The sequence below is a fragment of the Rhineura floridana genome, chromosome 5 (genome assembly GCF_030035675.1).
Source record: "Rhineura floridana isolate rRhiFlo1 chromosome 5, rRhiFlo1.hap2, whole genome shotgun sequence".
Taxonomy (NCBI): Eukaryota; Metazoa; Chordata; class Lepidosauria; order Squamata; family Rhineuridae; genus Rhineura; species Rhineura floridana.
Window position 1 is genome coordinate 89,542,556 of NC_084484.1, and position 21,192 is coordinate 89,563,747.

The 21,192-nt window shown below is 42.1% G+C and overlaps 2 protein-coding genes and 1 pseudogene across 6 annotated transcripts in view; all 3 read right to left on the minus strand.

The window, feature by feature from the left end:
• Nucleotides 1–21,192, minus strand: part of RPGR (retinitis pigmentosa GTPase regulator) — a 67,469-nt gene that overhangs the window by 15,630 nt on the left and 30,647 nt on the right. For 4 of the 5 annotated variants that reach the window (XM_061627414.1, XM_061627413.1, XM_061627416.1 and 1 more), the window contains 2 exons: nt 14,235–14,300; nt 102–317 (listed from right to left, as the gene is read on the minus strand). In XM_061627414.1, coding sequence (XP_061483398.1) covers nt 102–317; nt 14,235–14,300 — 282 coding nt within the window. The remainder of the gene's footprint in view (nt 1–101; nt 318–14,234; nt 14,301–21,192) is intronic. The other variant, XM_061627415.1, reaches the window with a different exon arrangement.
• Nucleotides 5,656–5,798, minus strand: LOC133386371 (U1 spliceosomal RNA; annotated as a pseudogene).
• Nucleotides 9,792–12,244, minus strand: LOC133385732 (uncharacterized). The gene is made up of 2 exons (XM_061629321.1): nt 12,233–12,244; nt 9,792–12,002 (listed from the first exon to the last, which is right to left on the minus strand). Exons 1-2 carry the CDS (start codon nt 12,242–12,244, stop codon nt 11,067–11,069), a joined length of 948 nt encoding a protein of 315 aa, XP_061485305.1. The 3' UTR covers nt 9,792–11,066.

The following is a 21,192-nucleotide window of genomic DNA, read 5'->3' on the forward strand; positions in this document are numbered from 1 at the left end:
CATTAAGTCCAGAAGGTTTGGATTGTGATCTAAATGGATAATGGGAGATATACTATTATATCCCCAAGAAGAGCAACCTTGAATGTGAACAAATGGTTTACCTTTACAGTTTCTGTAGCCATCTGATTCTTTTCCTCACTCTCAAAGGATTCACCATCCTGCCCTTCATTTTGAGGTGTTTGATCATCATTATGTTCTGCCGCATCTTGTTCTTCCCCCTCTTCGTCTGTTTCTTCTTTTTCCTCTTCCTCCTCTTCTTCTTCTTCATCATCATCGTCATCACCATCCCTTTCTTCTCCATCAGATGATTTTTGATCCTGTGATGTCATTGAAGACAGATTTTTACGCATATAGCTTAACAGCAGGATCAAAAAAAGTTTCCTAACCCCATATAAATCTTTTAAAAATGGCCTGATGCTTCAATCCAGAAAGTCACCATTCAGAGCAGTTTCTCCTAACCTGGCACCCTCCAGATGTTTTGGATTAGCTCCCATCAGTGCCCGCCAGAATGAGAGTTGTAGTCCAAAACATCTGGAGGGCAAGAGGTTAAGGGAGACTGATTGAGAGGATATTTTTTAAAAAAAATTAAAGAAGGAACTAAAGAACTTCATTTACAGCAGGAATGGGGAACATTTGATCAGACTGAGGCTCACATTCTCTCACCGACAACCTTCCAGAGGCCACATGCCAGTTGCAGGCAGAAGCAAATGTGGGCAGAGAATCAGATGAGACTCTCACCTTTGTACATTAACCTATATTTCAACAATGCAGAGGTTTCTAGGTGTACACACACACACACCTTTTTTCTCCATCCACCATCCAGGCAAGTGAGAAGCATTAACATAATTCAGGGAGGCATTCTAGCTAGGCAAAAGCACTCAAGGAGAGAATGGAGTAGGGACAGTAAAGGGCAGTGTAGTGTGGCAGTGCTGCTCACCTGGCCTCTGGTCTGTTGCATCACTGCTGCTTACTGGGAGGTAGAGAGGCAATGTGACAGTTGTAAAATGCATCGGTGGAGCAAATCCGGCACTCCTGCCAGTACATTTGCACCATGCTGGCCTCGCCCCTCCTGGTAAGCAACAGTGACACAATTGGCTGGAGGTCAGGTCAGCGGCAGCACCCCACCCCACCATCTGCTATTGGTGAGGGGGTGTAGCCAGATAGAGAAGCTTGGAGAGCCACATATGACCTCCCTCCCGATTTACAGGTAACTCTGAGAACATATGCAACAGACACACATTGCAAACCTGTCTTACCCAATGACTTCAACAGAGGGGATAGAGACTGAATTCCAGCTCAAGATTGCAGGTTGTATCCTGGATTCAAATGCCTGATCTCCAAGATAGCAATCTCATATCTGTAGCAATTCTCCATTTCATGGGGGTTTTGAGAAGTTTAAAAAATATTAGAATAAAGTTCATCTCTAGCTTTTAAATATGCAATTCATTCAATTAGGGTCATTTTCTACAACACTTAGTATTCACTGCAGTCACTCAAAAACAAATGCTGTCTATGACTATGCAGTGCACACAGCATGACACTTGAAATCAAAATAAAGTAGCCTTTCCAAGTAACACAAAAACACTAAAACGCTTTGTATTAATAACAATATATTTTGTAGGTGCAACAACTTGACTGAAATCAAGTCCAAAGTAGAGGCAACAGCATAATGTCCATGGATTTCACTGGAAATAAATTTTCTTATCATATCAAAACTAGAGGGATGCATCCAATGCTGCCTAAGCGGCACTCCACGCTCACAGAGATGTTCTCTTCCTCCCCAGAACTTGCTCCAGAGGTTTCTCCAATCCTCTGGAGCAGATTTTGAGGGTGCACAGTTAGCTGCAGTCAGGGATGCTGACAGCTGGCATTGGGCCTGGGGCAAGATGCACGATTGGGGCCCCCTCCTAAATCTTCCTACAAACCAAATGTTACCACTTACTTTAAACAAGTTTTTAAGTGACTCAGGTTTAACATTGAGCAAGAAAGATTGTAAATAAATGAAATAAATTTATCAGAATGGGATAGTTAATATGTTTATTAGAAATGGCACTGTTCATAACCCCAAGTGAAAATAAACTTAACATTTTCAGTACCGCTGCATTACTAAACTGTTTAATTAGTAGTGTTAATACAGTTCTGTGAACTGGGGCCTACTAATAGTTCTGGTCTCAAGGTATATGTTGCACTTTGCCATGTCTGAATCATATTAGTAAATGTGGGTGCTTTTTTAAAAAATTAACAAAATTTATATATTGCTTGATTGTAAAAAACTTCTAAGCGGTTTACATAAAACGTTAAAATTATCAATAAAACAGTTAAGAACAAGTAATTAAAAACATTTTTACAACAATTAAAACAGCAACAAACTAAAAAGATTAAAACACATCTGCTTCTATGTGTCTCGATAGGCTTTCCTAAACAAAAACAATTTAAGCAGGGCAAAGAATACAGCAAAGGCACCTGCATGATGCCAATAGGCACAGAGTCCCAAAGATTGGGCACTGCCACACTAAAAGAGTGATTGCTTACAAGTGCAGAAGAAGTATTATGTGGCACCTATAACAGTGCCTGTTCTGCAGATCGAAGTGCTCGAGTAGGCTTATATGCATAAGGTGTTCCCGCAAGTAAACTGGTCCCAAGCTGTTATGAGCTCTGTATACCAATAGTAACACCTTGAATTTGGCCCAGTAACAAACTGGCAACAATTCAGATCTCTGAGCAAAGGCGTTATATGCTGATAGAGTCTCACTACTGTCAGCCGTCTGACTGCAGCGTTCTGCAACAACTTCAGTTTCCAGGTCAAATGTAAAGCAAGCTCTTTTTGGCTGTTTCTTTTTGCACACCACAACTACGGCATGCAAAGGGCATTTGCATGCTGTTACACCTATTTGTAAACTTGGTTTTATTATAATATTTTCTAAAATTTATGTTGATATTTAAATCCAGGACTGTATTTTATAAAGCTGACGTTTTTGCTAAGCTAATATACAAGGCAATATATAAGGTAATAATATACTAATACATTCATGACATGGCTCAGTTTGCATTGGCAGAACTCATTTTCATCCAAGCAGTTGTTATGTGTTAATTATTTGCAGGAACTTGAAAAATTATTTTAAGTTGGGTAAATTTTCCTCTGGATAACTACCTTAAATTGTAAATACCAGCATTTGGCCAAAACAATAAAACTGATTGAAATGACAATAAAACTTTCAGTGACAATCATAGTTGCCTTCAAAATATACACAATTCATTTGTGATACATGATACATACAGAAAATCTATCCCAGCTTTATGGCCACCAGAAGAAGATACACTGTGATTGGCTTTTAACTCATTGACAGTGTAATTTAAAACTCTGCTTGTCCCCCTTTGGCCATCAAACTTCTTATCTTAAATGAGCAGAGCTGGGGGGGGGAAACAAACCTCCCTTCAGAAGAGTCTTTTCTAACCTGCCCCATACTTCCAGCACCTCACCAGATTCCAGAGCCCTTTGAGGTGACAAGAATTAGAGAAGGGATCATCGCCTTTGCAGAGATGGGACAGTCCCTCCCAGAGTTAATCAGCCATCTCAGATCTTCTTCCTTAAATCTAATACTTTATGTCCAATTATAATGAATCCAATAAAAGAATTACTGAAGGCAGAACTTTTATATAAGGTAGTGAAGGATGTGAAAAAATGCACAAAACAGGAAATACATACACAGGCTTCTAGCATACACTGTATACTTAGACTAAAAGTACTAAGCTACCTTCCAGCATGCCGGCTCCTGGAAAGCTGAGGTCTCCTCTTTATGGCCACAGCATACATCTGGAATTTCTCCATTATGAAAAAAACAGAACTTCTTCCAAACACCTTTCTTTATTTAAATGTAAGCCTCAAAATCCTCCCTTTCTATTGTCTTATGGGGTCTCTCATTCTCCTTCTATGAAATCTTACCAATCTAGTTAGCCATTTTGCCAGGCTTCCATATTCCCAGGAAAAACCAAAGAAAGTTCTGCTCTCCTCCATTGTGCTGAGAGGGAGGAGTTGCAAATTTGTGACAAAGGAAGGATATAGTATTGGTTAAAACTGGGGCAAGATAAGAAGAGCAATCCAAAGAGGCCTTTAAAGAGTGCAATCTACTTCATGTACAGTCCTAAAGTGCTGCTCACTTTGAGGATATCTTAAATTTGGTAAAGTTCCAACTGCCTTTTAAGTGTTCAGAGATCAAAGGGTAGAAACAAGCAGAGGCAGGATGGAGCTTTATGGCTAAGAGAGAAGTCAGTCCTATAAGCCAGCTAGAAAACACAACATTTATTAGCTCTTCAGTAGTGTTTTGAAGAGCAGAAACCAGTAATGATTTGAAACAAGTTAAAGAGGAAAGCACAAAAGCAGGACTACAGCTGAATATCAAAAAGACTATCAGAAGAAAGCTTGGATTGGAGAAGGTAGCTATGAGAGAATTAGAAAAGATCCTCAAATGCGAAGATGTATCACTGAACACCAAAGTCAGGTTCATTCAGACAATGGTATTCCTGATCTCTATGTATGGATGTGAAAGTTGGACAGTGAAAATGTGGTTAAGAGAAAAATCAACTCATTTGAAATGTGGTGTTGGAGGAGAGCACTGCGGATACCATGGACCACGAAAAAGACAAATAATTGGGTGTTAGAACAAATCAAACCAGAACTATCACTAGAAGCCAAAATGATGAAACTGAGGTTATCATACTTTGGACACACCATGAGAAGACATGATTCATTCACTAGAGAAATAATGCTGGAAAAAACAATAATGCTGGAAAAAACAGAAGGGAGTAGGAAAAGAGGACGACCAAACAAGAGATGGATTGACTCCATAAAGGAAGCCACAGACCTGAACTTACAGGATCTGAACAGGATGGTTTACAACAGATGCTATTGGAGGTCCCTGATTCATAGAGTCACCATAAGGGCTCCTGCTGGGAGGAAGGGTGGGATATAAATCAAATAATAAATAAATAAGTCTTAAGCAACTTGAAGGCACACAACACACTCAGGGTTTTCAAGATATAACCATTTCCTTGATGCTGAGAAGACTATGGCCAGGATACTGAACAGGAAACACACATGTGCAAAAGAGACTCACAGGTTAATGTCAGTATTTGGTAGAAGGTCCCATGTTCATTCCCCTGGGAAAGTCCCCTGTCTGAAACCCTGGAGAGCCACTACCAGGCAGAACTAGCCAATAACAAGTTAGATGGACCAACAGTCTGGCTCTGTATAAGGCAGCTTCCTACATTCCTATAGAGCTAGAGTTTTGCTTGTGTTCTAAGTCACTGGCTTGCTTCTTTGGCATTACAGCATCTGTGGAAAAAACCAGCAAATTAAAATTCTGGCTGAGGGTGTGATTGCTCCCTGCTTGTGCACATCCCTTTTTAGATCTCACCACAAAATTTGTAAAACATTTTAAATACAGGACAAAACAATGGTGTTTTTTTCTGAAGCATGAAGGTACATATGGTTTGAAGTAGTCTATTTCCTTTGCTGCTCAAATGGTCAAGATAAGGTGGTGGCTGTTTTTTCAAATTCGAGAACAAGAAAAACCCAAGTTCTACAACCAATTCTATCCTGTAAACAGACAAAGTATCCAGCAAGGTTTAGGAAGGGGACCCGGGGGAATGGGAGCTGTGGAATCTACCACAAATTATGCAGTAGAGTTTCCTGCATTTGGGGAAATCGCAGGGGTCAGCACACCTGGAGTGCAATGGATAAGCCCCACCCTGAGAAAACCACCTTTATGATCATAGTATCTCTCCTGCCAGGTAACTAAGAAACTAAGCACTATGTACTGAAATTCATTGTGCCCAATGTTTCTGGTCCCACGACAGACTGCCTGAATTTGAGGTTATATAATCAAGAAGTGAGCATTGGGCCCTACCTCCCACTCTCCTGTGTTGTAACATACATGATCCTGTAAGTCTAAAGGAACTGTACAACTGCTGCAAAATTTTACTCTATGCTCTGCAACGATTCTGTCATCAGAAAAGTACAGAAACCAAAAGCACTGTATGGATTATAGCCTTGGCTACATAGTTAAAGTATATGCTACTATTACATATTTCCTCTAAGAGGTACTAGCAGAAACAAAATAAAAGTTTTGTTCTAGATGCGTCCTAACCATTTATGAAATGGATATGGTCTGCCTTCAAGTCGATCCCGACTTATGGCGACCCTATGAATAGGGTTTTCGTGGTAAGCAGTATTCAGAGGTGGTTTACCATTGCCTTCCTCTAGCCATTTATAGGCAGGGATTTACAAGCCTGAGATACTAGACTGGGTTCACTTTCTTCAGCTCATTTCCAAGCACTTCAAAGACCAGCAGTATAAAACAGAAACTGACTGACTACCAAAGCCACATTTTCAAATAGAGACTTGGATCCTAAGATTCATTAACTTAAGGTAGTTCACAGAGTGAAAATTTCCCATTCCTTCTTGCTCCTGCAATCCTCAAAAAGCCTATCTGGGAGGACATTAGGCCCTCCTGAACAATGTGGGATGGTGTTTGGGGGATTCAGGGAGAGGAAGGGACAGGAAGGGACAGGAAACTTTCCTTTCATGAACTTTCTTCAATTATCCTAAGATCCAAGTCCAATCTGGGGCGATTCCTCCCTCCCTCAGCCACTGCTAGTCCACCACCACTCATTATTAAGGAGGGGTCTAGAGAAGCTTGTTGGGAGTTGCAGGTGGTTGTAGGAGGGAACCTTTCCTTCTGTGAACTTCCTGAAGTTAACTTATGTCCATCAAACATGGACTTGAGTATCAGATACCAGGGTGCTAGCCCCAATTAAGTACCAAACTGGATGCAGTGGGGCAGCCAGACATATTTGGTGCAAGCGTCTACTGTTTTCAAATACATAGCAAGCAAGAAGGATCTACTTTTCACATGACAATAAATGGAGGAGGGGATCCCTTCCTTAATCTTGCTGCATTCTGTTGCTTTAAGCAATTTTCTCCCTGCCTGGCTGACCTGATATCACTTCTGAGGGAAAACTGCTTAAAGTAGCAGATTCCATTGTGGTAAGGTGGGAGGAGGGCACATTTAACTTCCCTCTCCTTCAGGCTCCTATTGCTGAAGATCAGACCCCCACCCAGTCGTCATGGCTCCCTTGACAGTTCTAGTTTGGCCCCACACTGCTCTTACTGGAAGCAATGAAAAAATATATTTATTTACTGGTTAATTTATATCCCGGCTTTCCACCAAATGGTATTCAAGGCAGCTAGTAACAAGTTAATGGAACACTCTATATCTGTTTTGAATTTAAATTAACTATCTTGAAGTGAAAAACATATTTATCAACGAATAGCCATATACTGTGTTCAAAACAAAACAAAACAAGAAGATCCGTTTACTTTTAACAGTTTGAATTTTGGAAGGAGAAACAAAGGAATGCTGACTAGAATCAAGAGCAAGTTTAAACATCCCTGATTAAAGTAGAAAGCAGCTCAAGTTTTCAATCCAGAAAGATTTATACACAGAGTATCAGCAGTAAGACCAAAAAGCAAACTAGAAATGTTGTTCCCTAAAGGGCCTGCTATAAATATAAATGTAGTTGCTAAAAGAAATTATAAACACATTTTGTCCCAACTGCTATACTATGAGAATATTTGCCTATTTACCCTTTGTAAAATCATGGAATAAGATCTCTGTTCATTTTATGTGACTCAGACTGCGATCACTGTGTAGCCTCTCTATATATTTTGCCAGAGTAGTTGCTAAATCCAGATCCAACAGGTATCTGTCAAGGAATTCATTATGTTCATCCTTCAGCTAAGGCTTTACCTCCTTTTTCTTCTCCCTTATTCTTTCATGATGCAAAAGGTAAACATGTGAACCATTTACCAAGAGATATGCTTTTAATTTTAAATTGCTTCACAATTTTACATTTATTCAATTTTAAATTGTTTTCTTGTATGCAAGCCATGATGGAAACATTTATGTTAAGAAGCAGTGTCGAAATGTGATAAATAAAAAATAAACAAACCATTTATATGCCCTCGCAAGTGTTTTCTGAGAAATGTATTTTCAGAAGTTGCCTCTATAGAATCCCAAGCAGAAGCAATCTCAATTTCCCCTACACGTGCACAGACGGACGCCCACACAAACACATGATCACAATGGTCCTACTTCTAAATTCAAGTCTTTAGCAGACTGAGCAATCTTCCCCAATTGCTCTGGAATATGAAACATATCTAAAGGAACTGATTTCTTTTCTACAGTAAAAACAAAATGAAAGCCAAGAGAGCTAGGTTTTAATACTGCAACAAACTCTTTTCAATTTGTTTGCAACCTCAGCAGAGGTAACCTAATGTGACTGACTGAAATGCAGATATTGAGCTAGTAAAATATAGCTGGGATGGGGGGAATCAGCTTTTTGTTCAAGTTATCTTTTTATAGACTGTGGGCTCCTGGACTAATGGATAATCAATACTGGCATTCACGTCTTCATTTTAATTATGTGTCAAAATTAGAGCGAAAGGCCAGTTCACAAGTCTCCTTTTTAAATATGGTGGAAGGTGTTGACTTCTTCAGCAGATTTTGAAGGGTAGAACGAGTTTTTGAAACATCCAGACCAAGAATAACAATTTAACAATTTAATCTGTACTTCAGTGTTTCAAGACAAAACATTATGATCTTCATAGAGGTTGTAGCCTTCAAAAACACTGCAAAAGTTTGTGGTGATGTCATCAAATCATTATGTATGATTAATACATGGGATTATGAAAATGGAGGGACAAGGCACTTGAAAATAGAATCGGGGCACTAATTTACTGCAAGGGTATGATTATATTTAGACATAGAATTTATCTTTAAACCTGTTTGTTTATCCAATGAATGGGATCCAGTTTCAGTATATATCCAAAACATATGGTGGGAAAGATAAAAATAAATGTGTGTAAAAATAAACATAAAGAAAGTATCTGTTATGGTATCTATCACTGAAAGGGATCTGCGAAAGGCACTGAATGGGCTTCGTTCCAAATCTCCTCTTCCCATCTATCAACAAACACTAGCTGAATTAACAGGTTAAATCCTAGTCCTGCTTCCTCTCTGTAATTATTACCAGAGTTTGCAAATAAGCATTGCTTCACACAAGTCAAAGTTATCTCTTGTCATATGTGTGGGACCAGATGTTATGTGAGATAAGGCCACAGTTGTTATAGAGGGCATGAAATCCTGAGAGGCAAGGAGGCCCTATATGGATGTTGAAGTTGCCTAGGACAGCAATAAGCTTGGAGGTCTCCTCCTATTTTTCATAAATACAATTAAGTGTAAAATGTACCAAATACATACATTTGCCTAACAGCAATGAATTTGAATTAATGTTAACAGATTTTTTTAAAAAAAGTGCATTGCAGTTTCAATATTTTATTGGAATATTACAAGGCATATCCAGCATATTAAAATGAGTAAGCATAAAACAAATATGGGAGTATGCTTTAAATAAATGAAAATGGAAGCCATATTCTTGGACACATTATGGTATTGTGCCATATTAATTGTATTAAGATGCTTTGTCCTTCAAGGTACCCCTTTTCACACCTTAAACCTAATGAAAACAAAACAAGTAAATGGTTCTATACAAGTCTACATATCATTAGATAGCAAACAAAATTCTTAGGGCAGAGGTAAGGAATCTTTGGCCCTCCAGAACTGGTGACTCCAATACCATCAATCCCAGCCAGCATGGCCAATAGTTAGGGATGATAGGGATGGAGTCCAACAGGACCTGGATGGCCAGAGAAGTTCCATCCCTGTCTTAGGGCATGGTTGCACTGCTGGCAACTCAAGAATAAGACTGCAAAAGCAAAAGTATTGTCTTTCTTGGATCATACCAAAGGTCTGTATAGTCTAGGACACTTGGTGGAGCTGAAGATGAACTTCCCACTGCACTGTTCCTGTTCCCTGAAAATCCACTCCATTTGGGGGACATTTCAGAGCAGTCTTGAATAAAAGCATAGTGCAGTGAGAATTCACAGCCAGAAGAGAAAATTCAAAGAGCCCCTTGGGCATACACACAGGGCTCTTTGGATCCCAGTCCCTGTCCAACAACAGAGCCAGTCAGATGTGTCCAGGAAACCTGTACCATCCAGGACATGACAGACACCACTCTCAGTTATTGGCCCAGGATACATACTCTTGAGAGGGTTACCACCAACACCCTGTTCCAGTCACCTTCTCCTTCCCACCACTACATGCAAAAGATTAATGAAGTACAGACAGACAGCTGTTACCTTAGGCAAATCACTGTTCTCTCTGTCTCATTCCCCTGCTCCCAATAATATGAGGAAAATGATATCGAGCTACCGTACAGGATTCTTGTAAGGATTAGAAGTCAAATGTATGAAGTACATCAAACATTCTGAAATGCTTTATATTCGTATTATTACAACACAGCCCTCTGTAAACACAGGAAGCTGCTATGGCAGCTATACGTGTAAGTACATGCAAGTCCCCACAGTAGCAGAACCCAACTGCAAGAAACTTACATTCAGCTCAGGAAAGTGACTAGTTACAAATTTGAGATAGCTGGCATGCCTGCAAACAATATGTCCAAAGAAGGAATGCGTGGAGTATTCTCTCCCAATACAGGAGTGATGCGGGATGAGAAAAACTTTAGTCGACACACCATACACTGCTTCAGTGACCATGCAGGCAGTGTTCAAAACACTCAACGCTGAAACTGCACTAATCTGCAAGACAGACTTTGAGAGTGGAACGCAGATCACATCATTTGAACACAGCTTCTGGCTCTAACTGGCAGATTTGTACCAGTACAGGACTGTTTTAATGTTTTAGAAAGTTGAAATTTGAGGTATTCCTATAAATCATAAGTAGCTACTTGTTTTTCAGAATGTTTTTCTTTTACAACCTCTTCTTTAACTTCTTCCTCCTCCTCTTGGAGTTCCACATCTGTGTCAACTTTTTTCTCAGTGCTTATTTGAAGATTCTCTTCGATCTCATTCTCCAGTCTATCCACATTTTCTGCTTTAGATTGTAATTTGTCTTTATCACCTTCTTCTTCATCTCTATCGATGGCTACTGTGACATTTTCTTTATAGTCTTTGTTTCATTTTCACCTTCCTCTTCTTCAGATTCTACTTCACTGCCAACATTTTTGTCTTGCTTTCCCTCTTCATTTTCAGCCTGTTCCACAACCACTCCACATTCTTCATTGCCTTGCTCACTTCCAAAATTCTCTTCTTCTAACTGGGCAACTTTATCAGATCTATCATCTACAATTTCATTCTCTTCATTCCGACCTTGTATATTGATATTTTCAAACCTCTCCTTTTCTTTATGGACATCTTGACCCTTCTCCCAGTTAATATTTCTGTTTTCTACATCCATTTGTCTCTTTGTCATATTGCCATAATTATACTGGTTTATCGGAAGAACATATTTTGCTGAGTCATTATTTGTTTCCCCACTTGAAGAGGATGACCCAGTTACAGCTGTTTGTTTCATAAATTTCTCATTGTGTTTAAACTCTCTCTGTTCTTCATTGCTTTCTTTATCTTGTACATATATTTTGCCATATTTGTCAGATTTCACTACTTTGGCTTTTGCATTTCCCCCCCAATGATCCACACATTGCTTTTCTGTCATATCACCACCAGCAAAGCTAAAAGGCAGCTCTTGATGTGAACAAGAATTTATTTGATCCACTTTTTTCCTTTTTGCTACTTTAAATTTTTCTGTACTTGTCTGCTTAGTGTCAAACTTAAGTGCACTAACAGTAATGGCCTGTTCAGATTTACTTTTTGAGTACTTTTTACCAGCCTTAATTTTCCTCACAAAAGCATCACAAGAACTTTTTTCTAAATACGGATCCTTTCCAGGATACTCTGAATGTATAGGATCCATCTGAGAAGATGCTTTACCTGATTCCAAACCCTTCTGACCTTGGGTAGGATCAGCCTCTTTCAGCCCACCCTTACCATGAATGTTCAGTTTCACATGTTTATTTTTCTTCTACTCCGCACAGGAAGCAAGAGTGAAAAGGGGGGGGGGGAGGAGAACATTAAGAATAAAATGAGAACAATCAAAAGGCAAACAAATGAAAATATGAAAAGGAAGAATAAGTAATCAGACAGGATGGAAAAAGGGCATAAATGAAGGTAATCTTAAAGATAAAAAAGAGTATGGGTGGGATCCAGAGAAGCATGAACAGGATTTCACTTGCACAACAAAACTCTCCTGACCTTTTTTCCCATTTCAGCCCCAGGTGAAAAAAACTGCTCAAGAATCAGAGAACCCTCCAGAATGGGATGGGCAGCAAGGGATTGCAATGAGAGGAGGTGACCTGCTAAAATCCGGGGGTTAAGGAAGTATCTTTCCACTTGCAAAAAGCACCTTTGGATCTATCCCTGTAATTCTTATGCCATATTAAACATACTCCTATCAGAGTACATAAATTAAAACAGTGTTTCCCAACCTATGGGTTGCAGGCTTAACAAGTAAACCCAAAATCATTATTGCTTTTAATCCTTAACTGGTATAATGAATACCTCTTACAATTTTTTGTTTTGCTGGTGTATTGTCATACTGTGTTGACACTTGTAACCAAATGTTGGAAAGGAACGAGTATTACATTTTAACATTTGAGAACTACTTTTGGGGTTCAGTACATTTTTGCTTGGATGCCTCAAGTAATGGTTATAAAATACGCAAACTTGCAGTTAAAATGTATGAAACCAATGGCTGCCAAAGACCTAAGGTCCAAAATTTATGTGACAATCAATCAATCGGTCACATACCAAGTGGATTTGGACTTATGGGTCACCAGACCAAAAAGGTTGGGAACCAATGCATTAGTTTTCTGTTTTCCTTCATGTTTTCATTTATTTTTAGATACTGTACACTTGTTAGACACACTGCTCTAAAACAGATATGTAATGCATGTACAGCTTCTGTGCAAAAGCGCTTCCTCGCTCATTTCAATGGAGGAAGCAGTTCTGTGTGCAAATTTTGTTGCACATAAGAAGCTACCCTTGCAAAGCCCATGCAAGTAGAAGAAGTCCATGTTTGTAAGAAAGTCCTGGATTGTGGAGTCTGACAGAGGATTAGTGGTGGTTTCGGGGGGGAGTTAGTTGTTTCCAATGGTTGCATGAACAGGAGACAGATTCTTTCCATTCACCCCCTCTAGATTGGTCAGAGGACTCTTACACAGGGGAACTTCAGTTGTGCAAGATTCCTCCACTCAATTTCAAGCAATTCCCCACCCTTGTTGTAGCCATATATGACACAGCCCACACTGGTCAGTAGGTCCCCCAACCCATTGGAGGGTCTTTTGAAGGGCACAGGGGGCTGCAGGAAAGCGAAGACGGGGAAGAAAAGATACACAGCCAAAAGATAGAGCCCTAACGTGTTGGCCAATCACATTTTGCTCCTCCAAATTTACATTCTGCATTAAAACCAAAGTAAAACAATATTTTGGGCTCAATCCAGCTAAATGTATGCATTTTGCACTTTTAAGTTATCAAAGGGAGAGGCTTAAACACATGCTTAATTCAGCCATTGACATCAACCTTTGGACTGGATCTTGCCCATTGTTCTTTGCGTTTCCCCCCCAAATATTAAGTAATTTTCTCTCAGAGGTTTATAATACTATATAATGCACAGCACCTACTTGACTATCTTTTTTGTCCCATTTTCACTTTATTATGTAAACCAAGAAAGAAGTTAACAACAAATCAGACTGTGCAAAGAGACCATCCAGTATTTTTTCAGAGGACTAGTTTGCTTTTTTAAAAAATAGTGCTGCACGAAAGCATAGTGGTGCACTTCCAACAGCCATTTTGCAGAATCATTATCTAAATATCCAACACAAAAAAATGACAAATGAAATGAAGTCCTAAAATATACCAACTGTTGAAAAACTGATCTTTCTTAGCTGTCTTGATTAAAACTGATGAAAAAAGGTATACTGCTTCTTATAGGTTGCATTTTAAAAATAACAACAGTTTATATAAGCTTTCACATAGTAAGCAAAAAAGGGACTTTGTGGAAAAGATGCCCTTATCTTAAATAATTACTTGAAACAAAAGATTAATAAAATTATTTTGTGTGACATCTATTATTGAAAATGTACTTAAAATTCACCTGTTTTTACAACTGGTATTAATTGTATTATTGTAGTTCATATTCTTAGCCACAGAAAAGAGACCACCCTTAAAATAAAATAAATATATAAATTGACAGTACCTTTTGCTTTAGTACTGGTGCTAACTCTAACAAATGGTCATTGGGATTCAATCTCATCACATGGGTCTGAAAAATATTTTGATATGAGTAGTAAATAACAGCAGCTAGTTAACAAAGGAACATTTGATTCATATTCATGCAGTCTGTTTTTTAACTAGAAGATCTCAGAATACTTTCCAGACAATTATTCTGATGCCTAAAGTACCAGAATTATAGCAACATAAGAAACTGCCTTCTACCAGGTCAGACAAGTGGTCTAACTGGCCCAGTATTGTCTATTCTGATTGGTAATGGCTTTCCAAGATCTCAAGTATGGACCTATTCCATCCTCTGCTACCTGATCCTTTTAACTGGCATTCATAAGAAACGCAACACATTTTACACTAAACCAGAATGAAACAAATATTTTTCTTGCCACCTAAAAACTAAACTAAGAGATCCCCATTAAACTACAGTAGACTCACTGGCCTTGTGCACTCCACCCTCCAGTACAGTTGTGAGGAGGTGATTGGAAGGTTTTTCTTCAGTTTTTAAGAAGCCACAGTTTATTGTAATGTGTGAACTCTAAACTGTGGTTAGTCTTAACTTTGGTTTGTTAAAACACGCCAATTTCATATTTATGAAGTGGGTTTGTTTCAATAAACCACAATTAGGATTAGCAACAGTTTAATGTTCAGACATAATGCTAAACTATGATTAACTGAGAATAGAAGAAAAAGCTTCTGATCTTGCTGTATCATGCTGAAGGAGGGGAGGGGTAATTGCAGAAGCATTCAGGAAACACTAAATTATAGTTTAGCATTATGTCCACATTAAACCATTTTATGATACAAAACCTAGCTGGGATTCAACACATCTAAAATCACGAGTATAGTAAAAAAACCAGGATACTGATTTAAATGCAGGTATACATTTCATGTAAAATGTACCATTGGTCTCACCTGAAAGGTGATTTTCATAGGAGTGGGCCATCACTGCGGGTAATAGTTCCACCTATCGTGCGAAGGCAAGAATGTTTTTGAAGTCAAGACTAGGGGCATCAGGCCCCTCCCACTCTCCAGTTCATTCGTAGCGAGTCTAAAAAGAGATATCTAAAAATACAAGAACAAGGCCAACAGGCCCGCCAGGAAAATAACATAATAGTCACATGCATAACAACATGACTCTAACATAACTACATAACAGAACTAAAAGTCTTGACTTCACTCTTGCATTTAAATATAATAGCATAACAATAACATGTAACCCATTTATAAAATCTCTAGTCATCCTCCAACTGGGAGGGTCGTGATGGCCCACTCCTATGAAAATCACCTTTCAGGTGAGACCAATGGTACATTTTCCATAGGAGGTGGGCCATCACTGCGGAATGTACCAAAGCAGCCCATACAGGGAGGGACCACCCACGTGTTAATCCTCATTAAGAACCTGTTGCAACACTCGTCTGCCGAAAGATGCGTCAGCAGAGGCATAACGATCAATTTTATAATGCCTTATAAACGAGTGTGGGGTAGACCAGACTGCAGCCCTACAAATATCGGCAACAGGAGCATTAGTGGCAAAAGCAGCCGAAGTGGCAGCTGACCTGGTAGAATGAGCCGTTATACTAGCTGGAACTGACAGCTTCAGGGACTCATATGCTAAAGTAATGCATGCCCTTAACCAACGGGATAAGGTAGAATTGGATACTTTATGCCCCATAGACCTTGGATGAAAGGATACAAACAGAGACTCCGTTCGTCGAATCTCTTGGGTCCTAGACAGGTAGGTCTTGAGAGCCCTCCGGACATCTAACGAATGCCAAGCCTTCTCGAGAGGATGGGTAGGATTCGGGCAAAAGGAAGGCAAAACAATGTCCTGGTTGCAATGAAAAACTGAATCGACCTTGGGACGGAAGGAAGGATCAGTCTTCAGCACAAAAGAGTCCTTATGGAAGACGCAGAGGTGTCGAGCAGAAGACAATGCGCCCAACTCCGAAACGTGTCTGGCAGATGTGATTGCGATCAGAAACAAGACCTTGAAGGACAGCATACGTAGGGGCACAGTCCTGATGGGTTCAAACGGAGGGCGTTGCAAAGCCTGCAGAACTTTCAGCAAACTCCATGAGGGGAACCGATGGACAACAGCCGGAGAGCATAGGGCGACTCCCCTCAAAAAACGTTTGATGAACGGATGTGAGGAAATATAATCTCCAGGAGAGGAAACTGAGAGAATGGACGACAGAGTGGACGCATGTCGACGTAGAGTGTTGGGTCGAAGTCCCATCATAAAGCCGCTATGGAGAAATTGCAGCACCTGATGCACAGTGGCCTGGGATGGATCGTGGTGGTGGGACTGACACCACTTGGAGAAAGCCACCCAGGTATGTTGATAAATACGAGTGGTAGATGGTCTTCTCGAGGCCAAAATAATATCAATCACAGCGTCAGACAGTCCAGCTGACCTCAAATGTCCCCGTTCAAAAGCCACGCTGTTAGATTGAGCCAAGTAGGGTCCTGGTGCAGTACTGGACCCTGGGATAGGAGGTCTGGCGTTACTGGAAGTGTCCAAGGATCCATCATTGACATTGCCAGAAGATCTGAGAACCACGGTCGGCGTGGCCAAAATGGTGCTATCAGAACCAGCTGTGCCCTCTCGGTTCGTGCCTTCCTCAAGGTTTTGGCTAACAATGGTATGGGAGGAAAGGCGTACAAGAGACCGTCTGGCTACGGTATTGTCAGAGCATCCATTGCTTCCGCTGTTGAATCCAGGTATCGGGCAAGGTACCTGGGAAGCTGGCAATTGCGACTGGAAGCAAACAGGTCGACTGAGAGGACGCCGAACCGACACTGGAAACGATGGAAAATGGCTGGATGAAGTTTCCATTCTCCCGGAAAGACCTGTTGTCTGCTGAGCCAGTCTGCTGTCACATTCCAAATCCCTCTGAGATATTCTGCTTTCAGGGATTGTAGATGTTGTTCTGCTCAGACAAAGATGAGGGATGCTAAGTCCTGCAGAGGACAAGACCTGGTGCCCCCCTGTCTGTTCAAATGTGAATTGACACACGTGTTGTCTGTTCGAATGAGCACATGGTCCAAAGGGAACAGAGACTGAAAATGACGTAGAGCTAAGTGGACAGCCTTTAGCTCCAGCCAGTTGATGCTTTGAGTTTGCTCTGCGGTGGACCAAACCCCCTGAACGTACTGGGAGTTGCAGTGGGCTCCCCAACCGATGAGGCTGGCATCTGTGGTTACGACGGTTCTGCGGGGTTCTCTGAACGACGTGCCCTTGGAGAGGTGTTGAACCTTGGTCCACCAGCGGAAGGAGAGGCGCAGTGAGGGGCTCAAACGAACTTTGCGATGGTTGGAGCTGGCAATGTCCTGTTGAAATGGCAACAGAGTCCATTGAAGGTGCCGAGTGTGGGCTCGAGCCCATGGCACAATGTGGATTGTAGAGATGAACATCCCGAGCGCTCTGGCGAGAAGCATGACGTCTGCGGATGTTTGTTGCATCAGGGACCTTGCGATGCTTGTGATGGCAGTGATGCGATCTGGAGCCAAGAAGGCCATTGCCTTCAGGGTGTCCAACATAGCCCCTAGATGTAGTAGGCGTTGGGTTGGTTGGAGATGGCTTTTGTTGAAGTTGACAAGCCAGCCGTAGGCCTGCAAAACATTGAGGGTGATCGTTAAATGATGATGAGCCAGCTCCTCAGACTTGGCCCGTATTAGCAGATCATCCAGATATGGGTAGAGATGAACCCCTTGGGTCCGGAGATAAGCCACTAGGATGAGTAGCACTTTGGTAAACACTCTTGGAGCAGAGGAGAGGCCGAATGGCATCGCTCTATATTGAAAGTGCTGGTGGCCAAAAGCAAACCGAAGAAACTTTCTGTGGGCTATGCAAATGGGCACATGGAGATACGCTTCCTTAAGGTCGATAGAAGCCAGGAAGTCTCTTTCATGCAGACTCTCCGTAATGGAGTGGAGTGATTCCATTTTGAACCTGCGATATGTTACAAAACGGTTGACAAACTTGAGGTCCAATACCGCCCTCCATGATAAATCTCGTTTTGGCACAGCAAATAGGAGGGAGTACACCCCTTCCGACCTCTCAGTTGTGGGGACTGGCTCTATTGCCGCTATGTCCAAGAGGTGTTGTATAGCTGTCTGCATGATTCTGTGCCTGGCTCGTGCCCTTGGGCAAGGGGACGGATGGAATCTGTCTGATGGGATTGCCCAAAACTCTATGGCATAGCCATGACTGAAAAGCTCCCTGATCCAGGAGACCGTAGTGAGGTGCAGCCAACGGTCTCCAAAATGAAGTAATCTGCCACCTATGGGCAGTGTGTTAATACTGCTTGCGTTGGCGAGGACCTCCCCTATATGAGGACGATGAGTTGCCCCTGCGCCCTTGATACTGACCTCTGCCATGGAAGCGTCGGTTCCAGGAGCCCCTGAATAAAGTGGGGTCATAGGATCTGAAGTCGCGGCCTCGTCCTCCTGGCCGCGTTCCTCGAAAGGGCTGGTTAGTACGGAAGGAAGGGAATCGCCTGAAAGGCCTGTGGTCGATGTTCTTGACAGTGGCCAGAACCGGTTTGTGGGCGTCTTTGGGATCAACCAGCACTGCCTTTAGAGCTTCCTCACCGAAGAGTAAAGATCCGGAGTAAGGAGCCCTGGACAGATTCATTCTGGCCGCTGAATCAGCCTGCCAGTGGTGAAGCCAGAGGGTCCGTCGCGCGACTATCTGAGCTGTCATGGCTCGTGCCCCCAATTGAGTAGCATCCAAGGTGGCATCGGCCACAAAAGCTGCTGTCTTACGCAACTTTATCAGTGACCTTCTGAGGGCGACAGGATCAGGGTTAGTGTCCTCTAGAAGATCATCCAGCCACATCATAGCTGCTCTGGAGAAAATGGAGGCTGAAGCGGAGGCACGCATGGAGAGGGCAGTGGCCTCGTGATTTTTGCGGAGGGCGAAGTCTATTCGACGCTCAGTAGTGTCCTTTAGTTGGGATTCCCCTTCCCTGGGCAAAAGAGATTGTGAAACGAGGCGAGCGATTGGTTCGTCTATGCCAGGGACGTCTAACTTGGTGGCAAAGTCCGGAGCTAGGGCGTAAAGCCTGTCAGCCAGGTTCTTGAAGCGGCGAGATTGAAATGGGTGAGCCCATTCTTCAGAGGCCAATTTGGCAATTGGGTCCGGCACCGGGATGTAGTGTTCAATAGGTGCAGGGGATTTGAGAACCTTGGCCCCTTTGATGGCTGGGGTGGAAGAAGTTGAAGGTGCAGTCTGGAGACCAAGGGTATTAACTACCCTGCGTGCCAGGGGCTGATAGTCTGAGGCATTAAACAAACGATACGATGTATCCTCCTCATGATCTGAATAGTCGCTCCAGTCATCTCCTTCAACGTGGTCAGTGAAGGTTGACTCCTCCGCATACGAGGCTTCATCAATACATCTGCCTCTGGCTACATCAAAGGGATTTGGTGAGCAGGAAGGATGAGCTTCATGACACGCACGTTGGTCCATGTTCAGTTGAGGTATGGCAGGAACTTGTGGTAGTGACTGCATTTGGGTGAAAAATGCCAGCAAGGCTTGAAGTTGGGAGAGGAAATCAGGGGACAGCTGCAGCCCGGTTGTGGCAGATGTTTGTGCCTGAGTAGGTATTGGAGCAGATGTTTGGGGCGGTAAAACAGAGGGAGGCTGGTTATGTGAAAACTGAGTGGGAAAGCCAGCAAAATCCTCCTCGTCAGAGGAAGCAGCAGGGGAATGAAATATATCGCTTATGTGTGCCTGAGTTGCTGTGGTGGTGGCGGTGGTTGGCACAGAGTCATAGCGTGGACGCTTTGGTTTGCTATGGCTGGAAAGATGTTTTGTCTTAGCCAGTGCTTTAACATGCTTAGACTTAGTCGCCTTAGAATATTGTGGCTTGGCTGTTTGTGACATGTCTGGCTGATCTGGTATCATATTGGCTGATTGCGACATGTCTGGGTGTTCTGCCATCTTATATTAACTTGGGTGCAGTACACGGCCACAGAGGGGGCAGGATGTAAAGACCCGAACTGGCACAGTGTACGACCACAGAGGGGGTAGAATACACTGGCAGATGGCTAAGTGCACGGCCACAGAGGGGGCAGGATGCACTGTGGTATCAGCGTTAGTATAATATAGACTGTATTTTAGGCTTGGTACACGGCCACAGAGGGGGCAGGATGTACAAAATATAGTTCAGATTAGTGCTGTAGGCTGGATTTCAGGCGTGGTACATGGCCACAGAGGGGGCAGGATGTACTGAATATAATTCAGATTTAGTACAAGTCAGCCACTGATATTAAAGCTCCAGCCTTGCTGATACTGAATATAATTCAAACTTAGTACAAGTCAGCCACTGATATTAAAGCTCCAGCCTTGATAATACTGAATATAATTCAAATTTATTACAAGTCAGCCACTGATATTAAAGCTCCAGCCTTGATGGTACTGAATATAATTCAAATTTAGTACAAGTCAGCCACTGTAAATTTGTGTGTAAGGAAGCCCTGTAAGTCTGTCTACAACACACATACAACACACATACAGATAACCTGCAGGGAAGGTATCCGTTGGTTAATAAAGGGTTAACAAAAAAGGCGGGAAATTTGAATTCAACAAAAATGGCGCCCGGAAAAAAGAGCGGGAAAAAATGATCCGAAAATGGCGGAGGGGGAAGAAGCAATGGCGGCCGACTGGTAACGAACTGGGGGAAGGGCTGCCCAGCACAGTCTCGCAGGGGGAGGCGTGGGGTCGATAGTCGCACTTGCGGCTCTAAAAAACCCCAAAAGGAGACTGCCGAGAGAAGCCTGTGTCGGGAAAGGCAGCAGGAGGGAAGCCGCTGTCGCCGCCGAGTAAAGAGCTCTCCGCGGCGAAAATTAAAGTCACGGAGAGAGAGGGAGAAAGAGAGGGCAGGAAGCCGCAGCCGCAAGCTCCCGCCTGGGAGAGAACCGCA